This window comes from Pseudorasbora parva, chromosome 17 (genome assembly GCF_024679245.1).
Source record: "Pseudorasbora parva isolate DD20220531a chromosome 17, ASM2467924v1, whole genome shotgun sequence".
In the NCBI taxonomy this organism is placed as follows: Eukaryota; Metazoa; Chordata; class Actinopteri; order Cypriniformes; family Gobionidae; genus Pseudorasbora; species Pseudorasbora parva.
Genome location: NC_090188.1, coordinates 39,467,348 through 39,483,699, shown reverse-complemented (window position 1 = coordinate 39,483,699; position 16,352 = coordinate 39,467,348). Strand labels below are relative to the sequence as shown.

At 41.3% G+C, this 16,352-nt stretch overlaps 1 protein-coding gene across 1 annotated transcript in view; it reads left to right on the top strand.

The window, feature by feature from the left end:
- Window positions 1-16,352, top strand: part of zmp:0000000760 (collagen alpha-1(IX) chain) — a 35,763-nt gene that overhangs the window by 16,272 nt on the left and 3,139 nt on the right. Inside the window, exons 7-24 of the mRNA XM_067421698.1 lie at window positions 2,135-2,188; window positions 2,265-2,318; window positions 2,411-2,464; window positions 2,690-2,743; window positions 2,847-2,900; window positions 3,004-3,057; window positions 3,665-3,718; window positions 3,844-3,888; window positions 3,977-4,030; window positions 4,121-4,174; window positions 6,750-6,803; window positions 6,948-7,019; window positions 7,106-7,141; window positions 8,655-8,699; window positions 8,793-8,825; window positions 9,087-9,233; window positions 12,706-12,882; window positions 14,014-14,104. Coding sequence (XP_067277799.1) covers window positions 2,135-2,188; window positions 2,265-2,318; window positions 2,411-2,464; window positions 2,690-2,743; window positions 2,847-2,900; window positions 3,004-3,057; window positions 3,665-3,718; window positions 3,844-3,888; window positions 3,977-4,030; window positions 4,121-4,174; window positions 6,750-6,803; window positions 6,948-7,019; window positions 7,106-7,141; window positions 8,655-8,699; window positions 8,793-8,825; window positions 9,087-9,233; window positions 12,706-12,882; window positions 14,014-14,104 — 1,186 coding nt within the window. The remainder of the gene's footprint in view (window positions 1-2,134; window positions 2,189-2,264; window positions 2,319-2,410; window positions 2,465-2,689; window positions 2,744-2,846; window positions 2,901-3,003; window positions 3,058-3,664; window positions 3,719-3,843; window positions 3,889-3,976; window positions 4,031-4,120; window positions 4,175-6,749; window positions 6,804-6,947; window positions 7,020-7,105; window positions 7,142-8,654; window positions 8,700-8,792; window positions 8,826-9,086; window positions 9,234-12,705; window positions 12,883-14,013; window positions 14,105-16,352) is intronic.

The window sequence follows — 16,352 nt, the reverse complement described above, 5'->3', positions numbered from 1 at the left end:
TTCCAATTATTAACATTAAAGAAGCTTGTGTTAATCAGTCAGAGTATCTATACTATCTTTCCAAAAATGCACGTTCATTACTTTGATAATCCAGTACAGTTGGATCGCTGTGGGAGTGGATCTGTCTTCTGGATTGTGCAGCAGAGGGGGGCCATGTGGCGTTTACCGCCTACTGAGTGCATTTCCCCCCGCAAACACACTGTACATCTGCTGCGGTGTGTGGTCTTTTTTTGTACCAGGAAGAGTTTATAAAAGTCTTTACTGTGTTTTATGATCCCCTATTCCCAAAGCTTATTCCACTAATTGCAAAGTGTGGCTGTTGCACAAAATTTAATGCACTGAGGAAGCTGTTAGCTAACCGTGATAAGTGACTCAGTGTTTGATAATGACCAGTCCTTTCACTGAAAGTGACAAATGAGCAAAGCGACTTTAATTCAACAAAGTTGAACGGAATTTAATGTTATGCAAAAGAGTAATGACGCATTGCGGAGACCAATGGGAATGCTAACAGTTTTACAATGGTTAATGTTTCTAATGTGTGCAATGAAACTGCAGTCAATAATGTATTCCTCTAATCAACTTCAGCCTGTCAAGTGCTTTTGTTTAAGATTGCTGCATATAAATAACCCCTTCGGTCCTGCTCACCTCGCTTAGAGCCCAAACCAGTGTCTCCCATCTGGGTCATGGCACCAATGTAACCCCTCCGGTACATTCACCATGCTTCGAGCGAGACTCAATCCAGTGTCTTCAGCATGGGATGTGGGCACCTTAACAAGGACACATAAGACAGCAATCCCTAATGAGTGAGGTTTACCTACATAGCTCCACCTAGCTGGCTGCCGTTACACTCAACCCTCTAATCCTCACTCCCATTTGGTCCCCCTTCCACTTGGCATCAGTGTAAGCCCTCCGGTCCTTCTCGCCCTGACCATTGGTGCCATGTTCTGGATGTGAGTAAGGTTTAGGCGGTTGAGTGTAAGGGAGGCCAGCTAGTCACAGCTGTGCAAGTAAACCTCACTCCCCTGATCTCAAGTGATGCACTAGCGACTGGCGTTAGAGATTGCAATCCTTAGCGTTAGTCAGCGTGCCTACCTCCCATGCTGGAGACACTGGTTCGAGTCCTGCTCTAATTCAACCTTCGGCATTAGACTTGTGCATGCTAACATGGACGCTAAGGATGATACCTATTCCCTCTTGTCAGTCACTAGTGTGCCTCTTGAGAGCAAGGTAGTGATGTTTACCTGCACAGCTCTCACGTCGTAACTTAACCATATAAGATGTTAGACCATATAACCTTGTTTAGTTTTGACCACAAACAATGCATTGTTGCTTTAAATGAGCATGAGCAGCATAGCAAAAAAAGACTTACAAAATACATTTACAGCACTGCCGTGTCTGCTTTGCTACCGCTATCTGGTACCTCGGCTTGCAGTGCAAATGCTCAAAACAATGTGTTGATTATACTCTGCTTTCACGCCTATTGTGAAATAGGCCTTAAGAGGTTCGCAGCTCCATTTAACACATTTCACCATGTTTAAATTCATTTTGGAGAATTACACAGATTTCTCCCCAAAACCAGTGCAGAAAAAAGCTGCATGATAATGGCTTACAAATGAAGGGAAGGATTAGACGATTAGACCAAATTACACATTTGACCTCTGTGGTGCAAGAGCAAGTTAAATCACTCTTTATTGTTCTGAAGCAGTAAATCACCAACATGGCGATAATGCATTGTTAAATATGTGTAATTTACATTTTAAGGAATAAATTAGCAAGAAAACAAACTGTGCACGGGCCTTAAGAAGTTTAGATTTCCACTGCTTGCCATTTAGATGTAGGTTTTTCTCATTACAACCCTGGAAGCTTTTGGCAGTTTCTCAATTGTGTGAGTAGGGATCCTGTTTGGTCAAGTGCATTTTTATACCAACACGGAGGGAAGCGTTTCCAGCCGTTCTGTAGCTCCAGGCTGTCATATAGTGGAATACATGCTGCCTTTTTCCAGCACCGTAAACTGAGTTCTTTACGTCTTTGACCAACCTTATTGGCCAATTAAAGTCTGCATCTGTTGCCGTTGTTACATTCTATTTACTATTACAAGTTATTTTGCAAGCATTCATCTCAAACCTTGTTGCAGGGGTTACGTGGGAACACTGGAGATTACGGACACATAGGAGAACCTGGGCCTAAGGTGAGTGGCTTCATTGTACAGTCTCTTGGTTGGCACTGTTGTACAGACCAACTCATCGGTCAACTCGTGTTCACAGGGTGAAGAAGGTATCAAAGGAGAAAAGGGCATGAGAGGACTTCGAGGCCAGGAGGTAATGCTTAATACAAATGCAAAGCCCACTTTGACTGCCTTGTAGCTTTGCCTCCATGGATTTGCAATGACAAATCGTCTTCTCTCTCACAGGGGGACAGAGGACCCAAAGGCCTGAAAGGGCTAAAAGGAGCTTCAGGCCATAAGGTAAAAATAGCATTACTTAATCACCTTTAGGTTGCAAACCGCCAATATGGTTTGATTTTTTTATCCAATGCAATGGCACTGATAGACTGTGTTTTTTTGTGATAAAATTGTATAAAATTTCGAATGTGACACAAAGAAATGATGCACTGTATCATTGCTTGAACACATCATTGTAAGTAATGCATCTGACATTGTATACGTGTTATGGTATGCCTCTGATCAAAGGGAGTGCGAGGGTCACCTGGAGAGAGGGGTGAAACTGGCCATCTGGGGGAAGTTGTAAGTTATGTTCTAAAACACTTTGCTTCGATAAAATATATGTGAGATGGATTGTGTTATTGGGGATATGAATGACTCATTCGCTCCTCACCACATCTCCCAGGGTGCAGCAGGAGAACGGGGATACGAGGGGATTGCGGGCTATCAGGGAGTGAAGGTACTGTATGTTTTCTCTCTCACTCTGGTTTGTGTCTGTCTCTAAAACATTTGTTGCTGTGTTTGGTTGGAAATCTCACAATTCCCATTCTTTCTTGGAACAGGGAAATGAAGGCTTAACCGGAGCTGAAGGATCTCGAGGACCACGGGGCCATCAGGTATGAAAACAGGCTGGGGACCTTCTGCAATGTGCTGCATGACATTTAAAAGCCATGGGTCGATCTTAAATTTAAAATTTGACACCTCATGGGATCATCCATGCATGTGCTCATCTCTGTATTCATGGAGGTCAAAGTGGACATATTTTAGGACTCTGAGGGGGAATTTCATGAAAAAAAAAATCCAAAGAAATGTTATTGTGAATAAACAAAATATTGCCTATTAATAGGGTCTTTTCTTATGCTTTGGGACAGTTTAAAGACATTAGGGGCTGGTAAAAGGAACGCAAAGCTTCAAGGAAACCCACTTCAAATTCCTGATCTTTTGGGGTTTGAAGAGGAATGAAACTGTCTGCAGGGACAATTTAAACATCAACAAAATTGTTTGCAAATGCCAGCTTTGAAAAATATGGTGGTTTGGGGGGAAATTAAAGCTCAATTCAGTATTACTAAGATTGCACACAGATTCTGACCCAACTTGTGTCAATGTCCTGCCATATACAATCCGTTGACATCACAAGTAGTAAAGCATGTAGTCTTTTAAAAATGATGCAAATATCTTGGGGATCTGACGTGATGTTTATAATCTGTCTCTGCTTTGTGACAGGGGATTGTGGGAGATCCCGGTGAACGAGGAACACCTGGAGAAAAGGGAAAGCCAGTATGTAAACTAGTTATCGCATTCCCACAAATCATGCTGTTTTTACAATCCTCTGCTCAGCTTAACTAGTCAGTTGAATGATGGAAATGTTTTTTGGTGTGCACATTTCTCTTTACTCTCCACAGGGTATATTAGGCCCAAAAGGAAGAGTTGGTGGAATGGGGGAAAAGGTTGGTTACTTGTCAACTGGTCATAATAACAAATTATTTGTTGACCAGTAAGTGGAATGTTTAGTGCTGCTTCGTTTAAATATTTCAGGGTATAGTTGGTGATCCAGGTTTGCCAGGGCGAGATGGAGACCCTGGAATTGAGGTATAGATTGCAGTGCCATATTAAGTTCAAAAATATTGTTTTCTAATACCCACTAGCTTGCTTAAAATGTCATGGTATAAATGCATGCAGGCTTATCAAGGACCACAGGGACCCGAGGGAAGAAATGGACAAGTTGGAGAAAGGGTAAAATAACTCTTCCTAATCAACCACTTCCTTAGAAACCTAAGAATAAACTTGTAAATATCTTGTAAATAGAGGAACAGAAAGATTTTCATGACATATGGTCTTCAACATTTCTTGACCTGTATTTTTCATTTGATGCATATTCTTAAAGACTCCGTTTTTATACGCTAATCTACTGCAATTTTTACACAGCTATTTTACAAGTGAATGTAAAGCACCATAGCACAGCACTTAGAAACTATTCAACAGAATCACTGAACTCAACATAATCTGACAAATGTTAAGACCCATTCACACACAAAAAAAAAAACTATTAGTGTCCACACTAGTGGTGCTATGGATCACAAAACTCACAGTCCGGATCAAATTACATTTTGAGTCGGGATCATGTTTCAGATCAAAAAAAATTGCTTTCCATTTATTACTTAAAGCACACTTTAGTACTTTGGTACCACAACAAAACCTAATACTAATACTAGCCTAACTAATAAAGTTCAAACAAATATAGATTTAAAAAATACAAGCATAAATAATTACAATATGTCAACATTACAAATAAATTAATGTCTAACAGTAGTCAGGTACAGAAATTTTAAATGTAAAATAATGTGAAATATGAAATGTAAAATGACACTATAGTGTTCAGTGTACAAATTAAATACTTAATATTAATATTGGTAAAATCTGTGTTTTTTGATTAACCTTAATGTTATAGACATCAGCTAGTATTTATAGGCCTAATGCACAGATCCAATATAATAATACAAGTCCAATTTCTTTGACAGCTGTTTATATTCACTTAACGTTGCACTATGTAGTATGTTTGCAGTAAAATATCCAAAAACCACTAGGCCAGTGTTATATATTATGTTCACTTGAGTACTTACAATATCCCAAATGTTTCCATCTATTTGTAAATTGTGAAATAAAATGCTATTTTAACCAATGAGCCGGGACGTCTGAGCATAGCGTCTGAGGTATGTCGATTGCATCATATCTGCGGTACCCTCAGTTTCCGGTTTTATTCTGCAGCAGCTGAGCGAACGCACAGAGTAACGTCATAACATCATTTTAAACACACTCAAATGTATCTAATTTGATAAACAGAGCTACTTTACCTCACACTCATGACCGGAAAAGCAGAAATGGCGCAGGCGACTGTGTCCCGTCCTGTCATAATAAAAGTCCCGCAGCTTGTGAGACGTGTGTTTGTGTAACAATTGCTCCAGCGACCCACAACTCTCAGTCCTGCTCTGCTTCATACGTAATGATAATAACCGCATCAGACCCACTTTATATTAGGTGGCCTTAAGTACTATGTACTTACACCAAAAAATAAGTACAATGTAGTTACTGTGTTTAAATAGTATTGCCAAACACCTTTTCTGATATTGAGGTGGGATACGGGTAGAATTAAGGACAGGTGTGGTGGTGTGGGTCAGTTTAAGGGTTGAGTTAGGGACATGTGTGGTGGTGTGGGTCAGTTTAAGGGTAGGGTTAGGTGTAAGGGAAGTGCCAACTGTGTGATTACAAATGTAACTACATAAATTAATTACATGCAGGTATTTTTTAAAAGTAAGTACAATGTAAAAACATGTATAATATAAGTGCATTGTATCAAATGATTAATTACAATGTTAGTACATAGCACTTAAGGCCACCTAATATAAAGTGGGTCCACCGCATCCATCAACATGATTTCTGCCAGAGTCCTATCCTGATTCTTTTCCACCGGCTGTGAGGTAAAAACCACATGTCCCAAGATTGTGAGCTCAAGGTAGGCGTCATCAAACTACACCTTTGTTTTGAACAGGCGCCCTCTAGCGAACAGAAAAGTTGCATAAGGCACCTTTAAGACATGACTGACTGTTTACAGGAATAATTTTTAAAATGTGAAATATAAGCACAAGGAGAAGCAAAAGAGGAATTTGGAGTTTGCATGCACACAGCACATCTGAAACACTACACAAATACCGTATTAAGTTCTCTTTCTCCTGTTGTTGTGATTGAATCATATACAGTCACTTGAATGTGTACACTGGGAAGACAAAACATCTACAAAGGATCTGCTATCACTCGAATCACATGCATGCCGAACCGTGGGGCCTGGACCCTACGGATCACGGATCAACGACGATCCGTTACATCACTAGTTCACACCAACGCACAATATAGTTCTGTTTGTTCTAAGCGTGCAGCAGTTTTATCGTCTGCTGCTTTAAATGCTTGAGCTCTTCAAAGCAGGATGGATTCTAATTGGCTGTCAATGTTTTTATCATTCATTAGCTGGAAAAAATCGTTCTGAAAAGGATTCCAATGATTTTGCTTCTTCTTTGTACTGTTATCGTTATAGTTGTGGTGCGAACTCTGTTATTATTTTATGTTTTATGCTTTGTTCTGATTTTTTTATCGTTTATATATACCGGTATATATCAAATAAATATATTAAATACATTAAAAGAACCAGAATCGTATAGGGAAATAAGAATCAGAACCACTATTGCTAAATTGCTTTATGACCCCATGTCTAACTTGTTGTGTGTGTTTGTGTAACATGCTTGATTATGTCACACAGGGTGAGAAAGGTGGACAAGGGCCTCCAGGGAACATGGGCCCTCCTGGACTCACAGTAAGTCCTCATGTGAAGAAATGGCCACTACACTGAGCTATTTGTGACTTCTGTAAATACCACCTGAATATTTTACCTTGGACGTTTACGACATAGAAATACACCCTGCCTTCTGGTGGATTTATAAAGTGCTATAATCTCTAGGGACCGCAAGGTTACAAGGGCTCGGCTGCAAAGCCAGGAAGACCAGGATTTATTGGGCCCCCTGGAAGAACGGTGAGCTATATTCCAAATATTCCGAAACTTTTGAAATAGAAGTACATATCTTCCAAAAAGCTAAAACATGCAATGTCTCTTCATAGGGGCACATGGGAATACCCGGCAGACCAGGTCCCAAGGTAATGATCTAAACTCACTTATGAAGCAATTTAACACAGACTTGTCTTATTTAAAAGGGAATTTTGAATCTAGCAAGACACTGCAATGGCTAGACAGGGCTGGGGTCAATGTAAATCATCTTCTGTAAATCCTTGTCTTTAAAATATTTCTATATCAGTGCATAAATCTTTATAGAGGGGTCATTGCAGATGCAAAAGTTCATGTGTCAGTATTGGCTTACTGCAACCAGATATCCCAAGATCCTAAAATAAATGAAGGAAAAAAACAAAACAAACAAACAACAACAACAACAAAACATTGAGGCCTAGATTTTCTTATGTAGTGCTTTTGGCATCTTTACATAATGAATCATTACAATATGAGCATTTACAACGAGCAGCAAACCATCTGATGTACTGCAGCAGCAAACCATCTGATGGACTAAACTGCTGTGATAGACAACCATTTAAACAATTATGAAATGTATACTAATACAACCTGTCATCAGATTTGTTTAAACCTTGACAAATTGCTGCAATATCTTCTTGAGAAGTGGGAGCTGACCCATTCACAAAAAAAAAGAAGAAAAAAAAGTGAATGGACGTAAGCCAGAACACACTAGCCGTCATCTGAAAGCATAGCACCCCAGCATGCTTTCACGCTGGAGTCATGTCTGAGCAGCGCAGCTCTTCACTGGTTAGCACTGAAGCTTTTGGCTGTGCATACAGTCACTTGGCTCTGAGTGCAGTCACACTACAAAAAATGAAACGGTTGACTCTGTTCTCAGTCCAGCATCAACCCTCCATTGAGATCTAAACTTCTGAGAAGATCACCACATTTAATCTAAACGTCACTGCAGACAAGACTTTTCATCAAAATATTTGAAAATAATCAAATTTCCACTGGGGCTCTAGCATTAGATGATGAAGCATCATACGGTGTTAATAGAGCCAAGTCTTTTCTTTCTGTGGTCATCTAAACATTATCTCAGCAACACATGGATATTGCCATAAGTGTTGAAGACTCTTAACTACTATAAAGACATGTTTACCAGAACATATTTTGTGAAATTAGAATGACTGGTCATTAAGGTAAGAGCCTGATGTTGCATTTACATGTTATGTAATGTAATATGCATGGTTAGACAACTTTAGAAAATGGAAAGTATACAAAAGTTAGAAAATGGAAAATATTGGGTTTGTCTCTGTCCCTGTTCATTTTAGCGGGGCCTTTGGTCTAGAAGTCGCACACACATCCAGAAAGAATTATAAAAATAGCATTGTAGCAAACACATGGAACATCATGTTCGTTGTGTAGAGCGTCTGTAGAGTAGTTGAGAGCCAGAGTACACAAAATTAGATGTCAGGCTAATGTGTCAAATTCCAGGGCAATTTTCCGATTAGGACACATTACACCAAATGGTTTTCCTCAGAGTACAGCCCTCTCTTCACACAAACACAAAGTGATGAAAAGCATCACCACCACTTCGGGGTTTCCTCTAACAACATCAAACATTGATTTTTTATCTTCCAGGGTAACACTGGCATTCAAGGGGTCCTGGGAAGCAAAGGGCAGATGGTAATTATCGACTCAAATGCATTTCATTTCCTGTTGACACATTTCCATTATCATATGGTTCTAGTTTCTCACGACACCACATTGTTTCCACAGGGTGCAAAGGGAGTCAAAGGACCTAAAGGCAGGGTAAGACTGTCTCAGAGATTGTTCACATTTTAGTTTCTCATAAGCATTAGCAGCGATGGGTTTGATCTGCCTGCTGTCACAACAGCAGCAGAATTCCAGTTAACTACAAAGAACTAAGTGATGGCCACATGAGCGTACTTTTGGAGATCCGTTTCGTATTTCTTTCCAGGCATGCTGTCGAGATATCATTCAGAAATATGTACACAGCATAAAAGTGCACTTGCTTGTTTATGGGTGTGTTTGTATTTGTTTGTTTTCCAGGCAGGAGACGCCGGTGTGCCAGGGCAACAGGGAAGCAGAGGAAAGCGAGGTCCTGCTGGAGAATCTGGTAAAAAAGGCAGTGTAGGCTCCAAGGGAGTGAGAGGAGATGGTGGTCCAGTGGGATTTCAGGGCCCACCGGGCCCACCAGTAAGTCTGAAAATCCAACCCGTACCTTCTGTTTTCCTATGATTGTGAACAGTGTAAAGAGGAAGAGACTAACCAATTCAACTGGAGAAATTGAATAAGGCTCACAATGCATGATGTACTAAAGACCTGGGTATACTTCAGTTTCCACATCTGGACATTTCTTGGGCACAGTACAATTTTTTTAATACTCTACCAGACATCGGAGGGCAGCACTGAGTCATGTCATCAACAGGAAATCTGCTTAGCAGGATCGAAGAAGAAAAGTAGCAGATCCCCCATCACCCTTAAAAATATAGGTGCCAGGATGAACCAAAAATGGGGTTTCACAGTGATGCCATAGAAGAACCATTGTTGATTCCCCAAAGAACCATTTTGTGGAAGGTTCTTTAAAGAACCATTTTTTCTAACCATTGTATAATCTAAAGAACCCTTTTGCATTATTGCAAAAGAACCTTTGTGCAATTGAAAGGTTCTATGGATATTAAAGGTTCTTCATAGAACCATACACCCTGCCGAAGAATCATTTAAGAACCTTTATTTTTAAGAGTGTGCTTTCTGATCTCTTCTTCACAAACGCTTACACCCATTGTAGTGTTTTCCTCCTTTTTCAAGCATGTTGTTTTTGAATCGCTCTTGGTGCACTCTTCTTCGATGGCTGCACATTGTGCACAGTACTATGCTTATTTCCAACTAGTGGACTCTTCTGTCTTTCTTGCACGTGCTGTTGTACGCTCACCGTTTGTGCTGCCTCAAAAATTGGATGCGGACGGACAAAGTATACTTTGGACTTAAAACTATGTCCAAACAGTCATCCCAAATCCGATTATTTGTATATCTGATTGAAATCTGATCTAAAATGATTTACTGTCCAAATTGTGTAATGCAGCTGTTCGGATATGATGGGTCTCTCCATGCCTTTCTTTCTTTTTCTGGAATATCTGCATTGGTTTCAATGGCATTGTTGTCTTATTTATGGCATGACAATAAGTATCCATCACGCATGAGGCAGCATCAGAAACATAGGAGGCTGGTATAAGTGGCTTTATCCCGTACTGTCGTCTCGGCCGGTTTCAAAACCGTTCCTCCGTTATATTGTCATTTTTTGCTGGTCCGGCACTTTGAAAAAAACAAAAAGTTTCTGCACCCACTTTCAGCATGTATCCAAAAGGGGCTTTTATACCGGAATAACCTTTTATTGGTTTCTAGAACTATTGCCGGAATTACTTGGATTTTGCCGTGTTCGCATCACAAGAACTAGGAACAATTTTAGTTCTAGGAACTTGCGAGAAAGGTTAACATGGAGATGCTAAATCTCCAACCTCTGGAGACTCACCTGTTTTAAACAAACACTGAATAGAGGAGAGTCTGCTGGAGAAAAAATATCTTACATTCCGGGCCTGCTCATTCAAGTGCTTCCGGGAGAGTGGAGACTCCATCCCCAGGTGGTCCAGTTGATCTAGAGATACTTCCGGAACCCTCGGCTCGGATGCGCTGGCAATCTACGCAAATATGCATTCCCTCCAGTGAGCTTTGCAAAGTCAGAATGAGGAGCAGGTCTTGTTGGTTGTGCAGTACTGGCCCAACTCCTCGAGACAGCATCTCCTTGGCCCATTCCTCTGAAGAAGGACATTCTGACTCAGAGACGGTTCACCCTGTGGCACCTGCGTCCGGTCCTCTGGAAACTCCATGTCTGGTCCCTGGACAGGACGCTGAGGTTCTAGGTGGCCTACCACAGGCTGTGGTTGAAACCATCACTTTGGTTAAAGCTCCCTCGACGAGGCACCTCTATGCTTTGAAGTGGAACCTGTTCGTCGAATGGTGTTGTTCTCAACTAGCTTATGCTTAAGTTGCAGCAGCCGTGGCATTTTCCATAGGGACCCAATTTGTTGGTTACATCCTACGTAAGTCGAATGTGACCGGTTAGGTATGTAACCCCTGTTCCCTGAAGGCGGGAACGGAGACATACCGTACCATCGCTGCATGGCCGAGTCACTGGTTCGGCTCCTTACTGAAAAACAAATGTGCACTGCATCCGCTTCCTGTTTTAAATAAGTTTATGATTTATAATTATTTTTTAATAAGTAAAATTGCTTATGCATATCTCTTAAAGATGTCTGCACATAAACTGTTAACATCGGGTAAGCTAATTGTATTTGCAGGTTAGCATAAAATATGTTGCATAGCAATACTGGTGAGCGAGCCAGTGTAATGCAAATATAAAAAGGTCTGACATAACACTAAGATGCCACATGAACGATTCTGTATGAAGCACTATTTGTTTACATCAAGCTGTGCCTTGTGTTGTGCAAACAATTTTTAGGATACCACAATCAAAACTTTTTTATATAGATAGCTTGACGTTGCATATTCATTCAAATTATAACAGTACGCTCCAGTGTTACCACTTGGACCTCTTTAAAAGAAAGTATTCCCATCTTGTCCACTTCCCGGCATAGTGTGCTAAATGTATGCACCATGTGATGCAGGAGTGACCATGCAATACATGGTCCAGATCAGTCTCCTGACAGCACCCGTAACGGTGGTACTACTCTGCCCCCTCGCTGTATCAGCTCAACAGTCCTTTCAAGTTCGTCTTCCTCTTTTTCAAAACAAGTGTGTGTTAAAAAGTAAATACATGCTTTTATTATTTCACTAGTCAGTGAAGCAAACCAACACCATGATGTCACACACCGTGATCAAATTTCAAGATGGCGGTATCCTTGCTCTAAAAAACACACAAAAAAACATCCTTTTTTGGTTACATTAATTGTTTATTTCATTTTTTGTTAAAATGGAAATCATATTAAAAAAATTGAACTTGAGTAACTGCTTAATTTCCACTTTAAGTATTGGTACAATTCTCTGGCTAAAATATTATGATGTACTGACATATGGTTGTAGTGGCACTTTCTCTATTTAAGCAGATACAGTAGAAGCTGTGCCCTATTCCCATTACCTAGATATAAAATAGCAGCATGGATATGTTGCCAAAATGGCTGCCACCTGCCACCTTTATAGACTTTGTTATGGTCCATGAGCAACTGAGGGTCCATAAGTAACCAAAGTTGAAAATAATAAATGTGAAATAAATGTTCCTCCTTACTTAATCCTAAATTAATGTCTGCTTATGGGTTTGTTGAGTGCTGACTAACAAGTATTACCTTTAGACAAAGGCTTCAAAAATTCTGGAAGATTCAGCCCTTGTGGCACTTGGCGAAACGTGCATGAAATATGTGGTAACCACTTTGGTGTCAAGATCCCTAATAAACGCTTTCTCATTAGTGCAGCTTTCTCTGCAGCTCAGGGCAAGGTTTTCATTTAGTATGGCTGTAAATCTATAATGAGGCTGGTGAAATATTGTTGGCCCTATTTGTTTCTCCTTCATTACACAGCCAAACATTTCCAGACTACCATGGGCGAGAGGTGCTCTGATCTGAGCTCCATGTTTCAGTCGTAATGATCTCTTTCGTAGGGCCCCACTCTTCCTGCTCAACATGTTATCGAGGTCTGCAAGCAGGTGGTGCTTGAGCAGATGTCTACATTCGCAAACTCTGTGAAAAGAACTTGTGCGGCCGTGTGCCCTCTTTATGGAGACGTGCCAATGGGTGCCCCAGGTCCCCCAGGATCGAAAGGACCACCTGGACCTCCAGTAAGTTCCCCACCTCTGAGAAGAATTACTACAACTCTGGAACAGTCTCAATTTTGCTAGGCCTTGGAAACAAAAGCATTTAGATGTGGTTTGTTTTAGACATCACAGTTAGCACATGTCAAACCTGTTTTTGCCATAGTAAACTAAGGAAGAACATGCTCCATACATCAACTTTCTTCCAGGCCAAATTTGATATGTACATAGTGGGAAGGCCTCTGGAGAGTTTGCAGCAGGGTTTGGCAGAATAGGTTGGAATTAAAACATTCAGAATTTCCAAGTCCCCGTGAAGACAAATAGGAAGTCACAGACAAGGCACTTGCTCTGTGTTGAATGGTTTTTGGAGAGAATCCCACCTTCACTGGAGTGGAAAGCCTTTCCATATTTCTCAAGAAGATCTTTTTTTCAGACTTCTCGAACATTTGCACTCAAGAGGCCCAAAGGCCGATAAAAGTTCACTGAGCCTCAAATTCAAACATGCAAAGGCTTGTAAAATTAAGGGTTGTGAGAAAAAAAACTACGCCTAATGTAAAGAGGTTTTCTCTTGTTAAAACTTTAGGATCAGCATAGCACAGACACTTTGATTCAAAAGGGAAAGTTAAACCACTATCATTTACTCACACTCATGTTGTCCCAAACCTGTACCAAACCTCATGTTTTACAGAATGTCTAAGCTACTATTTTCCATACAACAAAAGTACACATTTGCCAGTGGCTCTTAAGCATCAAACAGTCCCCTGAAGCCATGAAATAGCATTTTGTAACGAGATAAAAATAGATAAGTTGGCTTGAGAAAAGTTTTAAGGTTTTCAGTTAGAAGTTTGAAAGATAGATAGATAGATAGATAGATAGATAGATAGATAGATAGATAGATAGATAGATAGATAGATAGATAGATAGATAGATAGATAGATAGATAGATAGATAGATAGACAGACAGACAGACAGACAGACAGACAGATAGATAGATAGATAGATAGATAGATAGATAGATAGATAGATAGATAGATAGATAGATAGATAGATAGATAGATAGATAGATAGATAGATAGAGCAAAAAGGACAAAAAGTGGCTGCTGAATGAATAATTACTAACTAAATTTGCATCTATTTCTTGACAAACTTTTATAATAGGGAGATCCTGGCATTGATGGTCTAAAAGGAGAAATTGGGCAGCAGGGATTCTACGGAGAACCCGGTGACCTGGGCCGACAGGGCTCAACAGGTACAGTAAACCATCTTCACACTGTAATGCACACTGTACAAATAACATATTGGACATGAACCAATACAAGGGTGGTCCTCCACGGTAATCATATGCGTTTGCCTTAACGTCAGATAGCGTAAAAAGTTACAAATAAAGAACCTGCCCAGGTATAGAGAACCAATAATGCTATGAAGGGTATCTGTCAGTATTGCTCTTGGCTGTGTTCATGCATGATGAACTAGCATAACAAATACTTCTCATCTGGAAAAGCTGCCCAAGTAAGCAGACCATATGACAGATTCACCTTCACAAGGAACTGTTGTCTTTTGGAATGGGATGTGTCAGGAAATAAATACATAAATAATGTCAGTCTGCAAGCGTCAGCAGAAATAATAGCTTTATTAAACATGAACAGATGTTCAGCGACTCTGCCAAACGACATTAATGAGGCAAATGAGTATACAGGTGCAATCGTTCAAACAACGTGTTTAAAGAAAAAAAATACCTATATTACCTTGTTTTGAAAGTATAAAATAATATAAAAGTTAAAAATGTCAAGAAAATAGACAGATGCCTTGCGCTTGCTTGCTTGAGTTGGGGTTATGGATCTATTTTAAGGAAGCTACTATGAAACTGTTGCTTCTGAATGTGCACATTCTTTGGATTTTAAGGATCATCTGTATATTGAAACTCTTCCCAACAGTGACTGTATGATTTAGAGATTCATCTTTTCACACTGAGGACAAATGAGGATCTCACACACAACTGTTAGAAAAGCTGCAAACATTGATGCCCAATAAGGACACAAGATACATTTAGAGTCAGGGAATGTAAACTTTTGCACAGGAGGATCTTTATAAATTGTTTTTAGTTATTTGGAAGATCTTTTTTTTCTTCTCTTTTTTTATATACAATAGTACTTCTGAAGCTACATATTTCCGAGAAGACAAATACAATTTTTAACAACTAATAATATTTTAATAACAAGGGTTATAGTCATAACCCGAGACGTTCCCTTTATCGAGGGAACTCGCACTGCGTCGTCAAGTGACGACACTCTGGGGAACGAATACCCACTATGCCACACTGAATCACGCCCGTCCTAGTGTGAGGCTGGCCCCTCAGGCACACTTAGGACGCAAGCACCCTGGCACCAGGCGTAGCAGGGAGATCCAGCTTGTAGACTGATAAAGGAGTGAGGGTTAGCCCAACCCGCCACTTCACAAATCTCAATAAGCGAAGCTCCAGAAAGGAGGGCCACGGAGGAAGCCAAGCCTCCATAGAGTGAGCCCTCACGGCCATGGGTGAAGGCAATCTGGGCACCCGATAAGCCGCGGCTATAGCCTGGATGATCACTTACTGATCGTCTGCTTTGCAGCAGGCAGCCCTTTCTTGGGTGGGCCAAAGCACACCAACAGCTGGTCCAATCTCCTCCACTGTGCAGACCTCTCCTGATAGATCCTCAATGCCCTCACCGGGCAGAGCAGGTGAAGCCTGGCTTCCTCAGCCGTCGCATGAGGCGGAGGATAAATGCCTGAAGAAACACTGACCTCATCCCCACAGATGGAACCTTGGGCACATAGCCCGGCCTGGGGTGTAAGATGGCCTTCACCCCGCCAGGGTCAAACTCCAAGCAAGTTGGCGAAACCGCCAAGGCCTGGAGGTCCCCCACTCTCCTCAGAGAAGTGATGGCGAGGAGAAAGGCCACCTTAAGTGTCAGGTTTCTCGCCTCAGCCGAATCAAATGGCTCGAAGGGGGCCTCAGCAACCCCCTCGAGAACCACTGCCAGGTCCCAGGCTGGGACCCTGGAATGAGCCACGGGCCTCAACCTCTTAGCCCCATGGAGGAACCGTAGAGGGAGCCCTAGTGCCGAGAATGGTCTCAATGATCGGCCACTGGGGTGCTACTAAGAGAAGGCTCCCGGCGGACCGCTCGAGCAGAACGATCGGGGCAGTGCATACAGATGTAGCCTCGGCCACGTCTGCGTCATGGCATCCAGCCCCAGTGGAGCCGGCTGCCAGAGGGAGAACCAAAGTGGACAGTGGGTCGTCTCTCGAGACGCGAACAGATCCACTCCCCGGGCCTCAGCCCCTGCCTCGACAGGACGTCTGCTTTTATATCTGGTTTTGGTCCCCTGGGATATACATCGCTCTGAGAGACGACAGTTTCCCCTGGGACCACAGGAGGATCTGGTACAAGATCTTGAGCAAAAAATTATGCACCTCCTTTATTGAAATAACATCACCACATTTATTTCCATCAAGAG